We start from the raw sequence: 20,510 nt of genomic DNA, 5'->3' as shown, positions 1-20,510 counted from the left end.
GTCATAAACTCCTTTAGAGGTTTATTATAGGGGTTTTAATGGTGTCATCAACGTTTAAAAATTCTAAATCATAATCCTCATTTCAAAATAAATCGAGATTAGTTGCCCCGAGTTATCTAAATGACTAAACTACCCTTTTCCTTTCATAAATAACAAAGACACTATCGATAATGTGAATAATAAGTGAGGATTGAATGGGTATTTTGTTAAAGGAGCCGAGGAAGGAAAGGGGAGGAAGCCCGGGGGAGTAACGTTACGGGCCCGTTTTAAACGTAGACCGTCGGATGACGGACCGACGGTCTGTATTTACGAGTTAGACCGAACGGAGACCACGGACCGGGATCCGACCCGTTTGGCATGAGTTTCAAATTGAGATGCGAATTCCGACCGGTTCGTGCGTAAATCGCGCAGATCGAACTCGATTTGGCTCGTGATCTACGCAGACTTTTTTAGACCCAATCTAAGAACTGATTTTAAAATAAAACTACAAGTCTAGCCTGACCAAATAAGCGAACAAGTGGCAGAAAACAAAGTTTTCTACATGCTATGTTGTTTAACAAAGATCACTATAGTGGTGCTGACATGGCACTCAATGGGTGGCCAATTCCTAACAAAATTACACCGATCCCTCCTAAATTGCATCAATTGCTTAGCCTTCTCCGGATATTTTAAATGAGTGATGAGATGGTCCCTGCTTTGCATACCAAATATCCTTCAATTCGATGCAACTATGGCTCGAATTCGGCCTATAGAAGGCCAAAATCTAATTGACCCGCCTTCTAGGCTAAGCATCTATTTAGAGAAGCAAATAGAACTGCAAATTGAGTGACTGCCTACGTAGCCAGCCATTTCAGAGACATTATATAGGTCGGAGAGGGGGAGTTGTCTCGGGCACTTTGTGGCCTTTTGTTTTCTAATTATTTTGGATGTATATGTACTCGTGTTGTATAAAATATCCACTTTAGCCACACAAAAAAAAAAAAAAAAAAAAAAAATCTAATTGACCCAGCTACATTTGTACCAAGCAATGTCATGACAATTGGCATCACGTCATGATCATGAAACCTATCTTTCATGGTAGCTAGTCGTAGGATTGGTGCAATAACAATGATATTATTCATTTCTTTTGATAAAGCAATGGAAACAAGTGTGCGTGACTGCCTCTAGATATAGGGTAGTACAAATTGCTTGGACTAATATGACACCTTCATAGTTCTTGTTGCAGAAAACGTCGAAAACTGGAGTAGATAGCAAAATTTTTATTGTCTGATTCTAACCCATGTACTATAACCTGGGGTCTTGATTTTAGTGGAAGGAGAGCTTCATTTATGTTCATTTTTATTCTGCCAAACACCACCATTTGACTTGTATGGCTGCAGAAGATCCTCTGCTATTAATTCTTGCCAAGGCTTCCGTTAGCCAGAGTAGTTTCATAGGAGCAAGTCTCATGAGTTTATTGAAATTTCCGTGCAGGGAGATTTATGTATTTGGATGGAGGACTGAGAAAGTGAGAAAATTATATATTTTTTTAAGAAGAGTGAAATGGAAGTTTTGAAGGGACTAAGCTTCTTTTAACTGTTGGTCTTTCTTGTGCAATCAGAAGCTGATGCTTGACTTTGAAAAAATCTGGGTAAGAATAAAGAATATATTATCACTGTTTAAGTATGACTAAGAAGCAAGCTGTTAAAGGATAAAGAATATATCGCCATAGTGATTTTTTATTATCGTTGAAAAATCTGTTGTTTTGTGGGCCAAGTATGTTATTTTATTTGATTGTATTTAGAGTTTTTTTTTCTGTTGGATGCAAATTTTGTTCTGAAGAAAATATAAAAACTATACTATAACATTCACTAATCATTTTCTTCTTTTGTATAATTATGTAAATATTTTTTTCTATTTAACAAAAAAAAATTGGGTGGCTTTTTGCCTCCCTTACCCCTCAGAAAAAAAAAAGAAAAAAAGCATACAAATGATGAAATGTTGAAGATGAAATCTTCCTGTTTATTAATATATTTTATAGTTCTCGGGCACTTGTAATTGAAAGATGTAGTTGCGAGATTATTAAACTTGCATGATAAACTTGGCCCATCAAATGGTGTTGAGTTAACATCATGAGCTAATAATGCACAAGTGTCTATGGGAGAGAAGGCAGTGACAAGCTACCCATATGATAGCTGCTTTCGATGTTTTTAGATAGTAAGTGACGCTATCAACAAATTTATTTGCTCTTTCGCAAAAAATTTTCGTGCAATTGCCACTTTGCTCCAATCAGTAACCATGTTACATGCAAAAAGTTATTATAATGTAGTGCTGCAAAGTTTTAAGAGTTTTATACCCTCTCAAGTTCAATTTCATACAATGCTATCTAGCTAAATTACCCAATATCTATTTAGGTTATTTCCACCAAGGACCAAGGCAAATCAAAGTGCAGGTGAACATATTTCTAGACTTTATTTACCTAACCTGAAGTTATGCTGCTAAGTATTGCTGATGTTGTTGTCCATCATACGTCTCATAGATTTCATGCACATGTATTTCATGGATCGAAACTAGCTGATCTAACCATGAACATCCATGAGATTGTAAGACTCCTATCAAGAAAAGGATGGGTATTTTGCATGGGACCAATGTGTCCAAAGTCTGCAACAGAGAATGGTGTGAGCTGTAAAGAACTTGGTCAGGTGTTGGCTTCTCAATCTGCCAAAAAAAAAAAAAGCATGAGACAGACATTAAACCAAAATCTACTGGATAGTGATAATGATCACACAGTATGAGAGAAAAGAACTGCAAATCCCACAAGACCATACATTACTGGAAAGTCCAATCATGTCCAAATCCTTTCAAGAAGACACTTGCTCAGATGTCTGCAGAACATTGGCACCAACTTAGCAGGAATCAGAAGCCCTACAGTTATGCTGGCTGCCCTTGAGTGAGAAATGGATGGCTTTTTAGGAGCATTGATTGCCTTATATGCATCAAAAGGTGGTGGGTCTAATGGTCATGAGTTGAGAAGATGAGATATGACCTAAACAAACCATGTGTTGGTGTCCTGAAAAGAAATGAGAAAAGTGGAGAAGAAGTTGGTGACTGAGTGGGTTATCAATAGGCAACAGTAATTGCTGGGCTGTCTAAAATGAAGCATGGATTCCCTGTGTGGATGATCTACTAGCCCTTTCTGATCTTGCTTGATGATTGACAAATCCTCGTGGCCACATGGCACAGATAAACCATGCTTGTTAATTTTGCGACCGTCACCATATGATCCAATCAATGTACAAAAGTGTTGAATGGTTATAGTTTTTTTTTTTTTTTTTGCTGCAACAGATGGCTTATACACTTCTAGTGTGAATACATCCAAAAAAAAATAAAAAACAACACATCAATGTACATAGCCCTTTCTTGCTTCGATCCATAGGGTCCTTCAGAGTGATCGACCACATACAAAGCCACTCAATCTGCAGCTCCATTGGCCTTTATATAAACGTGCTCGACCTGGAATGCAACATCGCCTCTCATTATAGCCCGGATATTCTGGAGCAGAGGGTGACACCCACCTACGCCATCGATGCTCCCTGAATCTAACCGATCACCGTGGCGGAGTCACCCTCAGGCAGGACTGCTCTAGCCTGCAGAATACGTCGTGCATAATCCAGATCGGCCCACGCCGCTCTCAATTTCGCCTTCAGAACAAAGATGTCAAAGATATGGCACCCGCTAGCAGCAACCACCCTGGAGTCCAAATTCCTGATGACGAAGCCTGCACCACCTCTTCTGCCACCATCAAGCACGTATCCATCGAAGTTAACTTTGAGAAAACTCGGAGGTGGGGGCTCCTAGGTAAAAAACACTATCTGAGGTGCTACAAGAGCAGAAGTAGGATTCATGAAGAGCTCTTAATCCTTTGGATGGCACATCAATACTGGACGATCCGAAAATATTAGGGTTAAATCTTTCTTAGGGGTAGAAGGTCACGTTCCTAGGTGGTTGGTGCTTTTTCAAAAGTTTTGGGGTTTTGATCCTAATTTTTAAGAATTGTTTATATGCACCATTGGTTGTCTAGCATCATTTTAAAGGAAAGATGTTACCCATCAAATGATTGTCTCGAAAAACTTTTTGAGCACCTCGATACCAAGGTATTGCAAGATCCTAATATGCTGACCATGCAATGACAATCCAAATGCTAACCAATGGCTCATAATACTATATACTTTGTAATTAAGCTTTTGTGTTCCTTATGTTAATGATTCCTTCCATACATGGGAAGGGGCTAGGTTAATTGAATGACTCCACATATCATTTCTCCGATCAATGCTAATATTGAACCATCACTCTACATGTCCATTCTATTTCCTTTCTAGATCAGTCGCTCGCTTTAGTCGATGACTGAGAGCTAGAATGGAAAATGTAGCTATTGGAGCCAGCCTACTCGAACTCATTCTTAAATGAGCCAAGCTCAGGCCACGCTGCAGGACTTGAGTTATCAATAAACAGAGTTCAAAGATCGACCAGTTTGCAAAGAGCGTGGAAGCTCAAACTTGGCTTAGGATAGGGGTACGTTACTCATTTACATGGTTGATTCCCCGAGTTTATATAGCTCCTATGATCTGACCCAACCTGTTTTGAAGGACCCGTGGGGTCGAGTCGGGTTTTAAAATTGGACCCATTCTATTTTTCGAGTTGGATCTAGATTTATTGAATTCAGACCCAACCCAACCCATTTGAAATTTGGATAATTTTGAGTTTTCAACCCTACGATCCGGCCCGAACCGACTCAAATATATAAAATTATTTAGACCCGCGAGCTGCAGCCCACGGAGGTGCAAACACAAGTTCTGAAGCCATGAATGGGTTGGCCCAAACTGGACTTGAATTTTTTAGGTCAGGTTTGGATTATACATGGACCCGATTTTCTATCAGATCAAATCTAGGTCTAAAGTTCGGACACGAACAAAGAGCCAAGTTGGATCGGAGCTACATATGACCCGATCCGACCTATTTGCACCTCTAAATTAGCTACTCTGGAGCTTAGCTTAAGCTCCGACCAAACTTAAAAACATTTTGTTTGCATGACCAAGCGAAGCCCGAACAAGCTAAAGCTCAACTCCAACTCATCTGCACCAATAGGCCCTGCTTGGATGGGCGTACCCGCTATTCGTAGTTAAGTCTACGCATCCCCTTTTACTTAATTGAAACCGTAACTTTTTATTTTTAAAACTTATCTACTGCTAGACCTAATAAAATTAAACGGGATCCGCCCTTGGAGTGAGTTCCGGACAACCTTTTTTTTTGTTTGTTTTTGGAATGGCCCGTGAACCCTCCAACTTCGCTCATCATCAAGTTCTCCTTCCCCAAGTCTTCTGCTGTGGCCCAGCATCCGTGACACGAGACGGAATCCTACCCTTGTCCTTTAGCCCACACGTGACAGGCATGCCAAAAAAAAAAATCAAAAGATTAACCGTGTTGCTAAATATGGTCTTCATCTTTAGTATTTGGGTAGGTGATCAACCATGGGCATGGAATAAATAGCAGATTTAAATCACTTGGAGGATTTATGCCACCATCCCTGCTTGGCTGCATCCATGGGGTTTTATAAAATTTTGTCTACTGATTTAATTGACATTGTCAAAACCAACCCGATTGGATTTACATAAAGAATCATGAATCGAAGCTTTTGTTCTCCATTAAATTTATATCTCTATGAGCACTACTTTGAAGAAGCTCATTTGTATCCGATGTAATATAATCTCTTCTAACCTTATTAATTATCTTTATGAGTTACAATTTAATATTGCTATATATATATATTGTTATTTCCCCGAAAAAATGTTCATCATTCTTATCTCTCCCATATTTCCTATCATGCGAATGAATATATTATAAATGCCTCAACAATATTATGATTTCCGTGTAAACTATTGGTGCTTTTGATGAACAAGGTGCTCATGTTCACAAGCACTGTTTGATGATGCCAACGATAGGAGCGGAGACTAGAGCACTTCATTTCAATAAGAGGTGGGTTCGGTGGGCCGACGCTATACAATTTTTGGGTAGCCCAATGTTTGGTGGATGGCCTGTAAGACCCTTTTTAGGTCGAAATTACTCCGGCACCACGCGGCCATGCATGTCATCAATCACAATGACTCATTTCTATGAGCCCCATTTATTAAGCGTGTAATTCTCTATGAGAACGAGCGGCTATGATTGGCGGCGTACATGGTCACACAGTGCGTGCAGTGTAAGGAATAATTCTCTTCAGATTGTGGGCAATCAGGGCAACATCATGAGTTGGAGATTGGGTCCTTACTCCTTAGATGTATGTGTCTAAGAACCTCTTTAACACAATTAAAGGTTCCCACACACCCACAAGCAAGAAAAAACTTGGCACGTACAAACTAGAGTTAGCCAGACAAAGTGGTGGATGATTTTTGAGGGTTAGTGGAGTGAGTTATAAGTTTTGCCATCCACATGGAGGCAGGTTTCAACCAAACATGGGTTTAATAGATCAACATTCCAAAAATTATATCGGATTGTCAACCAGACTTTATTTGAGAAGATTGACAACCCTTGCCGCGGTCTGGTTGGTTGCAACTCCGCCGCAAAAACAAAAAGGGCAAAAAAAAGAAGCAAAAATATCGAATCAGTTCCCATTAAAGGCTAGGCCTGCTCTCCTATTCCTGCCCTCTTATCATTGGAAGTTTCCATAACAGGTCTAAATTAAGAATTTGAAAACCAAATTTTGGGCTGAAAGAAGAAGCTACGAGAAAATAGTGCAGACAATAACAACCATGCAAAGTGCTAAATAAACGATGGCCCACAATCATATTGGGACCACAATTAAATTTGGGTGGGTCTGGGAGGTTAGTCAGGTGCACCACATCAACCTAGCAGAAACTGAGAAATTATTAGATCGACCAAATCCAGTAGACCGGTACAAATCCTGGGGCACATATACAATGATGGATGACAGGATGAATTCTCGCCCCTATTTTGATAAAGGTGATGTGGCGAGTGACAATTGGACAAGTCTCCATCTAAAAATTTAGAAACATTTATTTTTTTGTTCGGGTTTGGGTTTGGGTTCGGATTCGGGTCTTACCACGAACATATTTTGTTCACTACTTACATTCAACATCTCATGCGAAAGTGTGGCGAAGGACTCCATGATGAAATGAAACCAACCTTTACATTTGGTGGTTTGAGTATCTCGCTTCTATGATTATTATTATTATTATTTTATGGGCAAGTTGTATTTAATATTTCATCCCCATGGCTGACTTCAATCTGACTCAGAGGAGACAATGCCCAGAACAAGAATCTAAAGGAAGGTCATGGGCTGCAAGCGACCCATCAGGGACTCTATGGGGACATGATGACTCGAGGCGACGTCAAGATGATGGCGAAGGTTCAACGGATTCTTCTTCGATGCCTTTGTCGCATCCATGGTCGAGTTGGGGAGCACTGGGGTGAATTCGGGTAAGAACGGTGAATCTTAGAGGTGTTCTTGTCGGCTGTATCTATGAAACAATGAGTGGCACTGCATCTTTTTAGATCACTTGCTTGGCTTGACATGGTTGTTTTAGTTAGAAAGATCACCTCCTGTGGGTTGGTGCGCTGTCTATCGATGCTTGGGTGTGCCATATTTACGGATGCACCGGATGACAGTGATGGCAAGCACCTTATCTGATCACTGATCCTTCTATGGAACGCGACAGCCAGCTTCCTCCACCATTTTATAAACAACTGTTCTTTTCTCTAATTGACTTTTGGAGTCAATTACAAGAATCATGATAGATTATGAAGTAGGCAAGAATAATTTCTGGAGTCGCCTGCATGGTTTCAGGGCTTCAAAGGCAGCAAACTCTTATGGTAGACCTCGAACAAGCTTGTAGCCTTGTACTGATATTTTGAGAGTATGTGGCTATGGTAGGAAGCTCTAATTATTGAGTCTTTGAACTATTCCAGCCAAATAACTCAGTTTCCATTAATTCATATTTTGAGGCTTTCAGCTTTCCTTGTCTATTATCCTGTCCCATCTTTTTTATATGAAATTAAAATTGCTAACTCTCCAACCATTTCAAATTGGCTACTGCTAAGCATGGACGTGTTAACTTCTATCATAACTCACACAAGTTCTTTTTATTAATATATATAAAAAGAGAACATAACCAACATTGGAAGCAGCAGATTAGCGCTTTAAATTTATTTAAAGGAATGACATTGACAATCATGGGTTCACATAACTTCTACGCCAAGCGGGAAAAAATGTCCATGTCCAAAAATAAATTTTAAATTTTGATTAGATTTGTTTTTTGGATCATTGTGGTTAGGGATATTGAACATAACTAATAATTCAGAGCAACAAGTGGTTAATCAAGGGCGAAGGATCCTAGCATAATGGACAGGTTTCTTTTTGGATTTTGTAGAACAAAAAGCTAGATAATTATGATCATGATATATTATCATGAAATTTGTCTGTTCATTAAGCATAATAGTTTGTTTGTTGAGTGGGCATCAAATCAAATTAATCCAATCTTTTTCATGCCTTTTTTTTTACAAACACTAGTTAAATCTCAATTAGGAGTTACATCCCAAAAAGAACCCAGCAAATGGGACAATTTTTTATAATATTTTGGTACCGGCGGAATCAAGAGCTATATGGGGAGGACTGGCGAGTGCCATTATTGTCTTACGGGCTGATAATCTAATCTTGGAAGGTGATTCCAGAACTGTTATATCATGGAAATGCAATGTAATGTAAGGATGCTGTTAATAGGGAGTCTTCAATTTAAGGATAATGTAATGAGTGATGCTGGAAAATGTGTATATACAAGGACTTCTTAAAGCCCGCGATCCATCAAATTAAAAAAAAAAAAATGAAAAGGAAAAAAGAAAATAGTTATGTAATGCATAAGGGGAGAGCTGACAACATGTTAAAGTTTTCTCTTCCCATTAAATTGGATAGATCCTACAGCAAAAACCAGCAGCCAACTCGAAAATTTACTATTCTTTCTTGAAACCGAGTGGAGAAAGACGAAAAATGGTGGGCAAAAACTTGGGAGCATGCTTGGAGAGTTCAATAGAATTAAAAGACCAGTCTACATAAGTTCATGTAGATTGCTCAAAAATTGACTAATCCAAAAATGGAAAAGGGAATATGTATCCGTCACCTACTGATTTAAGTCAGCAGTCAGCAGTCAGCAGTCAATTTGAAAAAAATGCTAAAACTCTTATCCACCGCATGACTACTGTCCTTGAGAAGATATTTGAACGACAAGAAGAGACCATGAAAGGACTCTCCGGCCTGTCAGTGGACCACTTATCCTAGCAAGAATAAAAAAGAAAAGAAAAGATGAACATGAACGAAGGTATTTATATTTAAAAATCATTTGCGGGCTCTGACAGATCAATATCAAAGATAGGCCGTCCAAAGATTTTATTTTGGTTGGTCCCATGCAATGGAAAATTAGTATTCCTGATATTTCATAGAAATCCCACCATATGATTGTGCTGAAGAGTTTAAAAAGTAACCAAGCAATCCATAAGAGTGTATGCAAGATTCCAAGGAAACATTATTACTTCAAATAAAATGTACGAGACAGGGCTTTGTCTATAAATAAAACGATAGAGAATGACCTTTCTTTGTTAGCTAAACTTAGATGAATGAGCAAATGCAGAAAGTGGGACACATCTCACCCATCGCAGGAGTTTGTATTATGTAATAGTTTAGAGGCATAGTTAATTTCTTCTGATATTTACTCATAACCAAGACCATTAATTGACATAGTGTTTAACAATCCATACATTCATTACTAATACAACACTTTTGATGATTCTGTATGATGTTATCAGTAAACCTAACTAAAGGGCAAAAAAAAAAACAGTAGATACTTCTTTTTCTCCCAATTAGCTCCATCTGGTGGAGGTATAGCTTAAAACAAAATATTTATCCACCAACAAAGTCTTGATGCATGACAGATGTAGAGGTGGTGAAGGAGGTTTATGGTTAAAAGGGCTGATGAGTGAACTTAAACTCTTTTGAATAATAATTTGTCACAACATACAAACCTAACCAACATTACGGCGACGTTGTTCTTAGTATATCTAACTTTAGGTTACAAGTACTGTTTCATCATGAAGTGCCCAACGGGACAATACATCATTCTTCTTTTTCATTAAGTAAATGCTCTAGTGATAATACCACATTAAAAAAACAATATCTGTCACCCCATTCCATGGCGAAAAGGAGATAACTACCCACTTGGATTCTAGATCGACAGCTTGGAAATCGCAGTCTTTGTCCAGTCGGTCGGCTCACACTTATCCTATCAGTGCTAATTTCCACTCCTACTTACTTTTGACGTCTCTTTGGCCCGTTCCCATGAAGGTGTCAGATAAATTAGAGGAGTTTCGTGCCTTTTTGTGGGGTTACACCTCCAATCAAAGAAAGGTGCACTTTATCACATAGAAAGCTGCAGCTAATATGGTTCTTCATCCTCTACTTCGTGGAGCAAGAAATTATTAGATATATCAAATCTATTGTAACAACAACATGAGCTAGAACCCAAGGTTTATGGTGAATCTGATCTACCTAATAATTTCTCATGCGGAACAGAATTATTTATGCTAAATACCATTTTAATGGCTGCAGGTCGGTTTATAAACCTTGCCTTCGGCATCTCCTATATGGATGGGAATATGATAAAATTTTATGAATCCCTATGGTTCCTTGGGGTCCCTTTGAGGTACAGAACTCTCTCAAACTAATATGCAACTCATTCAGCCCCATGCAAATCTTGCTGTGTTTATTACAGCTGATTGATGGGAGTAGAACCAAAACAGCTGCAAATTCTCATCCAACCCACTGCTATTACTGAAAATTCTTCGTTGGTTGCTTGGGTTCTTTAAAACCTCCATCATATATTATTGTGATTTATAAATATATGATACCATATTATTATCATTAATTATAAATTACAGGAGACAAGTTCGATGCATGATAACAAAAAGGAATAAGACATCGATATTAAGAAGCGAACACGACATTCCACCCTACAGCAAGAGAAATTTATGCCACAAACACACACGTCACGCCATGCGCACTATATAAACAGTATCAGGACAGCTGTAAGCTCGTAAGGAACAGTAAAACAACTATAGAAAACAGGAATCTAGTAATACCTAAGTGGAAGACCAAAAAGGGGAACACCAGACCAGCAGCAAAACCACCATCCCGTCCTATCATCAAACAAGTCACTTCCATCCAAAAAAACCAAAAAAAGCCTGCAACCACAGAGGGAATAAAGATTTATCACTAGGAGGGAACGGATTCAAAATTTGAACTCGTAACCCAAATGCCAAAAGAAATTGGCCGCAGTGAATAATATTATAGAAAAAAAGGGGAAAACATATAATGACCGGAATGCCCCTGGCCTCCTTTCAGAACAAGGACAGAAAAACTAATTCTGGAACACGATCGTACGGTAGTCAAAAAGAAGAATTTTTCGAAAAAAAAAGGAGAACAATACCTGAAATTTAGGGTTCTTCTTCTCTCCATCCGACGAGATTAAAAAAAGAGAGAAGAAGAGTAATCCATCCGTGGTGACCTTTTGATCTCCGTCACTAATGTTCATTAAAGGACTAATTAACGGATAATAGAGAGGGAGTGAGAGAGGGTAGTGACGGGGGGGAGATGGGATTAATTAGTATAAAGCGCGGCTAACCACCTCCGACCGCCGCTGGTCCGACTCGTCCCTCTGAAGCCGGATCTCATCTTTTTTCTTCTTTATAAAATCCTCGAATCGGCGGTTCATCTCGTCGGGATCCGCCGCCGCCGGCGCTGCCCTGATCATCCCCCTTCCGGCCGCCGCCTCCGATCTTGAGGACCTCGACCTCGACATGATCGCGTTCCACGTGTCGTCCATCGAGTCGTTCTCCTCGATCTCCGCTCCCGGCGCCGGCGCCGACTCCTCCTCCATCACCGATTCCACGGTCTCCGGCGCGGGCGTGATGCTTTTCTTGACGTCGAGGCGGGACGCAGCGGTGGACTGCTCGTCAGAATCGGTCGTGAGGCACGACACGTCCGACGGTGGCGAGGTCTCGCCGGGTTCCTCCGCCGAAGCCGGCGTCGCCGAATCGGATTCCGGCGGGTCGGGGGACATTTCTTGCCAGATCTCCGGCGAGGGCTTCCGCGGAAGAGGCGAAGCACCGAAATCTTTTGGTTTGAGGGGTTGAGGGGAGTCCGGGGACTTGTCGTCGGCTGGCCAGGAGTGGGGTTGTTTTTGGTCGGAGAGCTTCCAGATGACGATGATGATGAGGTGGACGGTGATGAAGAGGTAGGGGGGGACGAGCCAGGTACGGAGGGCGGCCCAGGCGTTGGGGAGCGCGGAGGCGATGAGGGCGGCGGTGTAGGGGACGGCGATCCTGGCGAAGGCGGCAATGGACAAGATTCCGGCGAGGAGGAAGGCGAACTTAGCGGCCCAAATCGCGGTATGAAGGCCGGTCTTCGGCGTGCTCCGTCGGAGGACGGCCATTGCAGGACAAGAAGAGAATCGGAAGACGAAAGGAAGAGAGAGAGAAAGGCAAGATGGAAGACGCTACTATCGGCGATCCGCCAAGGTTTTTATTTTCCAGTGGTGGTCTGGTTACAGTCGAGAGAGAGAGAGAGAGAGAGAGGGGATTTTCGAATGAAAGGGGGGCTCTTGTTATTTATCGTGGAGGGTGCCGTCGTTACTTTGTTCTTTTTTTTTTGAAAAAAAAACTAAGGATAGGGAGGGAAGAGGATAGCGTATACTGAATATGGGGTACAAACGGGATACGGCCAACGATGTGGGAGTGGGAGGAGCCGTACGTACAGCATCTCGTTACGTCCATATTGTTTTAAACCTAAAACTGCAGTTAAAATACTGTACATCTATGGTCCGCCCCGATGGAAGAATATGTAAGTCATCAAATCGTAGGTTATCTATTTCATAGTCGCCCTCTTTTCTTTTCTTTTCTTTTTTCTTTTTTTTTTTAACATCATTCATATAGTTCTCACATACGTACAATCTGCCAAATCAAAATAAAAAAAATGATACAAAAGGTGGGAAATATCTCCGATCCTGATCCAAACCACTCCATCCGAATGTCGGGCCACAAAGAAAGGGATCCAGTGTCGCACTGTTCGCTTTCCGATAAACATGTATAACCTGGAAGGAGCCTGACTTCCCAACCAAACCGCAGATCTTGCGAAGCATCAGGTGCCCGTATCCTATCAACTACCATGACGGATTTCCTCTATAGAATTATCTTGTCAGCTCCCAGGACTCTCCTCACATAGGACATGCCCTCCCAAGTAGCCTGCAACTCTACCTCAATAACAGCCCGACTTGTGGTACGTTGCCCTCCAGCTGCAACCAGCGTACCCAGATAATCTTAGCCGTCCATTTTTTGATAGCAACTATCAAGAGCATTTTATGGTGTCATGCACAGGAGATCCATGATCATTATTAAAAAAAAATAAAAATAGAAGATTTCTTTGGGCATAATCATGAGCATAATTATGATTTCTTATAGATTGTAATAGTATGAAATATATGCAATAATACATGCGTCTTATGAAACATATATATTAGTATCTAAATTATCGATGCAAGAAGTGTATGAGCAAATTTATAATGAGTGGTATGTTTTGGTGATGATGGGAGTGAGGAATGAATGAATTAATGAGGGGATATGAAATCTTCTTGTGTGAGACGTAAACTTGGCACGAATGGGAATGTGGAAAAAAGAGGAGAATACACGTACGAACGTTTCCAATAAATATATGCAATACTAGTAGAACACCAACAATGGTGACGAGATATGGTCGAGGTCTATGCATGATAGGTCATGGGACATGGTTCATCTTCCGGGTCTTATATCAAACTCTATGTTCATACTTTATATTAAGAAGAAGATTGGCATATCCTGACGAGTTTGAGTGCAGCCCAAGTCAACATGACGTGGCTCACAAAATGTTATCTTTGTTCCGCGGATTTGGCTTTGTGGACCTATTTATAAAGAGAAGCACATGTATGGTACTTTTGTATCAACAATACTAATCCATGATTAATTTAATAAAATATGCTTCAATTTATATATGCGAGTGTTTGATAAGGGGCCCCTCGACACGTTTCTCAAGTTCTTTATATCTAATTAATCACCATCGGTATAAGATAAATTACTTGAACCTTCATTTACTACTGGGCCTTCATCCACCATGCTTATAGAAACCAATAATCTATAGCTTTGCTTACAAAGAGAGATATGAGTGCACCATCTAGAAGAGGAAAATGCCTCAGGTTATCCATCATGCATCCACTAAAAAATTTTCGCACTCGTAATTACTAGCTTGGCAATTCCATAATCCCTCGATCTGCTATGTCTGACGACAAACCTGCAAGTTACAAAGTAGCCATATTGTCCCACGGCAAGAGAATTATCTATGTAAGATGCATTGTGAGGATCCATGCGGGCATGTATATAGATCCATATTGATTATTCGCTAGATAAATTTTAAGTACTTATATAGGATCGAAAATCCAAATAATATTTTCAGAATAGTTTTTTTGGATGAGATCCTGAGTTGCTACAAATGGTATCAGAGCAGATCTAGCTCATAACCTATGTGCACTAAAAACACTGTAGAATAGATCCAATGGAGAAAGTATGTGAGGACCCGTGCGAGTGTGTGTTTAATCCTACATCAGCTATTTGTTGGATAAATCTTGGATACTTATAAAGGATCAAAAAACCTAAGGATCAAGAGATTCAAATAATGCCTTCCAGATATTACTATTTAAGAAATGCAAATGACGACAACAAATGCTTTTGCCTACATGAAAACTAAAGTGCTCCCACGGCTTGGCCACCGATCCAAGGAAATAAGTTCCCTAATCACCTTTTATGGTCTTTATTCCTTAGCCACCCATTATGCTTGTGTTCATGATTTATTTATTAAAGCAAAGATCATATTAAAGTATGCGAATCCACACACCACCGTATCCCCTCGGAATGGAGCCCCACCGCGCCAAAGCGGGCACGCCACCGGGGTCGGCCAGGGGGCGCGTCCGGCGTCCGTCCGGGCTCTTTATGGCGGCCGGTGGCTCCTTTTCCTCTCTTTCCCGGAGAAAAGAGACATGGAAGGGTCCCAAAGGAGGGGAAAGGGACCCAATTTGTGAATTGTGAGAGCACGCGCACGCTCTCTACCTTGGGCGAGAAGGTAGTGGTCTAGTGGAAGGCAGGAAGGCTTCAATGGCACGCTTGGCATTGGTGGCCTCTCAACTTTTCTGGCCCCATTGCCATCTTTCTTGAGCTCTCCTGGCTCTTCCACGACGGAAGGAAAAAGGTGAAGTAACTAGTTAAATGCAAGGAGAGCGTGCTCGCGAGTTATAATTAAAACGACTTGGCATTCCACTATTTTCGCTATCAATGCATTGAAACAAACAAGAGAAGCCATTCATCCTTCTCTTTGAACGCATGGCATGTGCTCGCAGCTTGTAATTGTTCCTGAAACCAAGATAAAGAAGCTGAGCACTGGAGCAACAAAAGTCAGGAAGGATACATGAGAATAAATAAGCAATTTAAGGACAAGCACACAAGTATGTTTTATTTTTTAGGATGAGTACGTGATTAATAATGTCATGACGGGGTAACAGACGTGTGTTTAGTCCCACATCGATTATTCATTGGATAAATATTGGATACTTATATAATATTTAAAAATCTAAATAATAACACCTTCTGACTAGTCTTATGGGTGAGATCCTAATTGTTACAAATTGTATCAGAGCCGATCGTGATGAGGACGTCGGAACTTAAATGGAAAGAGTATATCAGGACCCGTACGTGCTAAATAGATTTTGGATACTTATACATACGACTAGCCATTTTGAGTGAGGTCTTGGTTTGTTACAAATATCACCATCAATTGGTGAAAAAAACTACAATAGTTTGCTCCATAAGCTCAACCAAGAAAGTGACTTGGGACCGACTTCCATCTTCAAAAGGCTTAGGGAATTAAGAGTATTTGAAAGGCAGCCACCTCTATTATGTAGCTCATTATCTACCAGCCAACCAAAACCAAAAAAAAAAACCTAAACCTCAGTTTACTCTAATCGTACCACCAGATTAACATCTTCATAGCACTAAAATATTCATCAAAGTAGCTTCACAGATACAATTTCATCATTTTCACGGGTTCCAGTTGACGTGCTTGAATGTGCCAGCGCCAGCGTGAAGCAGGAAAGAAAGGACTGTACCTTGGCACCGATGATATAAAGACTACAAGATCACGAAGAAATTAATCGGATCAAGGTTATTGCATGAATGTTATACGGCAATATCCCGGATAAATTTTTCCTGAAACAAAATATCTTGCATTATTTGACCCCAGGAATTGGGAGGCTTGGGGCTGCCTATGGTAATTGGTAAACCATGGGATAGGGGACCCGAAAGGAGGTGAGCAACACCTCCATGTCGTATATGGATCATAGCCAACGTGATCTCTCGTGTAGGACGGTCGGTTGTGATGGCAGCAATCACTTGCGTACAACTTTCTTGGCCTTTCATGATGGCTTGGTCTCGGACCCTTCTAAGCCGAAAGAGGCATTCCGGTAGGTGGGAATAAAGATAAAGATGAGATACAATGAACCAGGTACTTAATGCCGGAGTTACTTGGCCTGGAGCTATTCGCCACTTGGGCAGTGAGGATCTATATAGGCATACATTTAATCCCACGTCGCTAATGCATTGAATAGCTTCTGAACATTTATACAAGGTCAAAGAATTCAACTAATTTTTTTGGTGAGATTCTAAATTATGACGGATAGTATCAGAGCGGATTCAGCCATTGACCTATGTAGATTAGAAAATGCTGCAGCACGAGTCGATCGAAGTATTTGTAATTAGATTTGTATGAATTTAAATTTTTAATCTGACGAGAATGTTCGGCTTAAATGAGAAAAGTATATGAGAATCTATGCGGGCATAGATTTAGTATTACATCAATTATGCACTAGATAGATTTTGAATATTTATACAAAGCTAAAGAGCTCAAATCATTGTTTCTAAATATCAATCTATAGTTACGGGGTTTTTATATAAGGGTCAAAACAAGCATTTCTAAGGCAACCTAATTAATTAGGGTCCCTGGGAGGTTACAGGAGGTGAACGGGTAGAGATTAAGGACACGGTGGTTAGAATTAAAGTACAGGAGGCTGCAGCAGCCAGAAACCTCTCCTGAGTGTCCACAGCCTCTTATACCCACAGGAACCCCAGAATCTCAATTTATGTTTCCTCCATGAATGCAATGATGAAGGAAAAAAAAGCACCTCCGAGGGGGAAGGAGTTTGATGCTAACCACCTCCTATCTGCAATACTACAGAGACAAATGACAAAAGCCAGAAACTTCAATTAGCCTTTAGCATCTCCTCCATACCAACTTGCAACTTTATGTTGCTTTCAGCCGCCTTAAGATCTAGCCCTTTCAGTGTAGAAAAATTTATGCATGGAATAGCAGAAGTCACAAACAGATAAAGAGTTAAAAAATCATAGTGGGGACTCCCAATGATGACCCATAACCACATAAATCTTCATGCCAGCTGTTGCCTTTATAATACTAAGGGTTGGGGAGGGCTCTCCAACCCTAACTGTACCATTGGCACAAAAGCAACTACCACACTAGAATGCTAAATAGGGGTCAATACTTTCTGTTTACCTGCTTGTTGATAAGGTGCCTGCAGGTGAGACCTTACATGCAAGAGAGGAAGGGATTCAATATTGCTCAGATATCCATTCTTGAAGGCCATTACAGAAGATAACAAATCCTTCTGAATGCTACCAACTTCGATGAATATTGTGATTCAAGTTGGACTAAAGAGCCAGGCAATTTGTTTAAAGAGATGCTGTGAGAAACTTTCTGGTATGATCCACACAATAGATTGTTATCTAGTCCTCTTCTACACCATAACACATCACGGTGCGTGATGACACGAGAACAATTGCTGTAAGTTGGTTAATTTAGATATAGAATGCACAGGTACTTCATGCTAGGTATGGACAAAGGGTATGAGATAATGTAAGAAGCGGACTAAATTTATTCATGTAAGAAACATTACTACAGAATTTCACATAATGTTTGAAAAGAATAATTAAAGCCTACTGTTGTCCCAGCCAGCATACTATATTGCAGAATACTCAAACAGAACTCAAGAATCTCTTAAAATCTAATGACACTTGGGACCTTGCTTGTCGAGGCACAGCCAATGAACAACGACATACTCGGACCGAAAATGAACAATGGTGCCCAACAGGAAAACCATTAAGACCTAATAGGAGGGCGCACATGAGGATTACATAACTCAGATGTGACATGCCTCCAGAAATCTTTAGGTGGAGAAATGCATGATGCTAGACACTGTCGTATGAAGATCGTGGTCCAAAATTTAAATAGATAGTGACAGCAAACGGTGTGATAGAATATCGTATTAGAGTTTATTATAGTGATGTCCATCACCAACTCCAGTAGCTTCATCTCAAGTATGAGATTCCTTGTCTATATTATGCATAAAAGAAACATTCCCTAATTGAAAGAACCAAGCAATTATAATACCTCAGGATAAGATCCTGATTTTAAGAAATGCCTGTCCCTAGTTTACATTAGGGTGAACTACATTACAGTTGCCTATCATCTCCAGTTCTACTAGGAGTCCAGCTCCCAAAGACTTGAATGCCATACTGCATTGAGCTCTAAGAGCAACAATTCTTGGATTACAATCATTCAGACACTTAAAGGTACATATATAGAATAACTCATGCATAAGTCAACCACCTCAATTTGGTAATGCTATCAGCAGAAACCTGAGCAGTTTTTATAGTTATCATAACTATATGGCTCACAATCTATGCCATGCTCTAACTACAATCTTTGCTCCAAGACCAGCATTGAATCTCTCATTGAGTACCAAGAATAATTTAATCTATACTTACACGTAAGTTTTGTAGAGCTAGATGGAAATTCTTCATGGAATATAGGAGAAACAGCATGGTGCATGTTGTATGATTGTTGAACATCTTAGCTTAATAAGAATTTGATTACATGAACTGTAACAGAACTATAAATTTAGGGGGAGATTTAGAGAGGATATAATCAAGGAGGAGGTCTACAACATCATGGGGAAGAGGTGCCTCAAGATGATAGATTCCTCAATATCAGAGATTTTAGAACTTCAATGGTTTCTTTTATATTCAGGGCGAAATATGGAAAAGTTAGAACAATAGGGTGTTTGCAAAAGATAGACCAAAAGCACAAAGAATACTGAAAAAAAGGATGAAGATTAGAACAACAGGGTGTTTGCAATCAGATCAAGAAGAGTTTTCAAGAGTTCTCCTAATCAAGTACTTTCTTTGCATGTATGGATAATTTCTTGGCAAATTCAAGTGCAGTCCTACTTGATACATCCAGGGTTTTGTTTCTAATTTTAATCTAATATCAATTTTCACAAGACATAATTTAATTTGTCCTGAGAGTATCCATGACTCATCATTCATTCACCCCACAAGGTCAGGTAGAAATTCTATAAGCTGGACACTAGGCAGTACCAATCTGTGTTGTTGGATCTCCAAGGAGTTAAATGCAGCGCAAGAAAACAGTGCAAGCAAGAATGATCCATCAGCCCGGTACTTCTTATAACTGTATGCACATTTCCAGCATGATGCACATAAATGCTGCAAATCACAATCTCTATTCTAATCTATGATAAAAGATACTGAAAAAATTATATGGCTGACTGCATAATGAATTGGAACTTCTTCTGTTATATATTATGGTGAAGATAGATGGTTTTGCAGGTGGATTCTCACATATTTTGACCAATTTCTGTCAAATAGAAATATAATAATATTTTATGTCAAAAAGGATCTAGGATACAGAACTCCCATATAGATACTGGCATTTTTATGGCTAGTGTCTCTTGTCAAAACTTGCATGCGACAATATACTAAAACATTTTGATCTTCAAGACAAAGGACAAACTATCTAATTCATCATAACCAGCATGTTGTGGTGCCAATTCCTTAAAATGATTTATCGATTCCTACTCTGAAGGAGATGATGCAATTCCTATAGGTGCTAAATATTTCTTAAATCTTTTCTAAAACCAGGATTGGCAAGTCCATGTTTCTTAAGATGATGCATGTTTAAACCTCATGAAAGTGATCAAAGTAGGAAGGTAATACCTAGTCTTTGGTCAACTTTATGCTGATTAAACCCCACTTTTCTGGATTATGAGGGTTAAAGCATATAGTAACCGATGGTAGATCATAGTAGAAATTCTTTTTTTCATAATGTGATTTCAGTAGAAATATTTCTCTCCAGGCTGAACAATAAATAGTAAGCATATTACTGATACATATAGAATTAAAAATCTGAGCTTGGCCTTGTTTTTACCTTAGTGATGTCTCATGCCAACAAGTGAACAACAGAGTCAAAG

The 20,510-nt window shown here is 39.8% G+C and overlaps 1 protein-coding gene across 1 annotated transcript; it reads right to left on the bottom strand.

Annotated features, from left to right (window-relative positions):
• Positions 1-10,929: 10,929 nt before the first annotated feature.
• On the bottom strand, positions 10,930-12,674 carry LOC103716661 (uncharacterized). Its single transcript, XM_008804769.6, has 3 exons — positions 11,724-12,674; positions 11,526-11,619; positions 10,930-11,280 (listed from the first exon to the last, which is right to left on the bottom strand). Exons 1-2 carry the CDS (start codon positions 12,528-12,530, stop codon positions 11,617-11,619), a joined length of 810 nt encoding a protein of 269 aa, XP_008802991.2. The 5' UTR covers positions 12,531-12,674; the 3' UTR covers positions 10,930-11,280; positions 11,526-11,616.
• Positions 12,675-20,510: the final 7,836 nt, after the last annotated feature.

This window comes from Phoenix dactylifera, chromosome 16 (genome assembly GCF_051530095.1).
Source record: "Phoenix dactylifera cultivar Ajwa chromosome 16, Ajwa_hap1_PhDact_Kaust_v1.1, whole genome shotgun sequence".
Classification (NCBI taxonomy): domain Eukaryota; kingdom Viridiplantae; phylum Streptophyta; class Magnoliopsida; order Arecales; family Arecaceae; genus Phoenix; species Phoenix dactylifera.
This window is presented reverse-complemented; position numbering and strand designations above follow the sequence as displayed.

What these genes read in the sequence shown, in the direction of transcription:
- LOC103716661 (XM_008804769.6), bottom strand. Translation starts at nt 12,530, where the DNA reads ATGGCCGTCCTCCGACGGAGCACGCCGAAGACCGGCCTTCATACCGCG.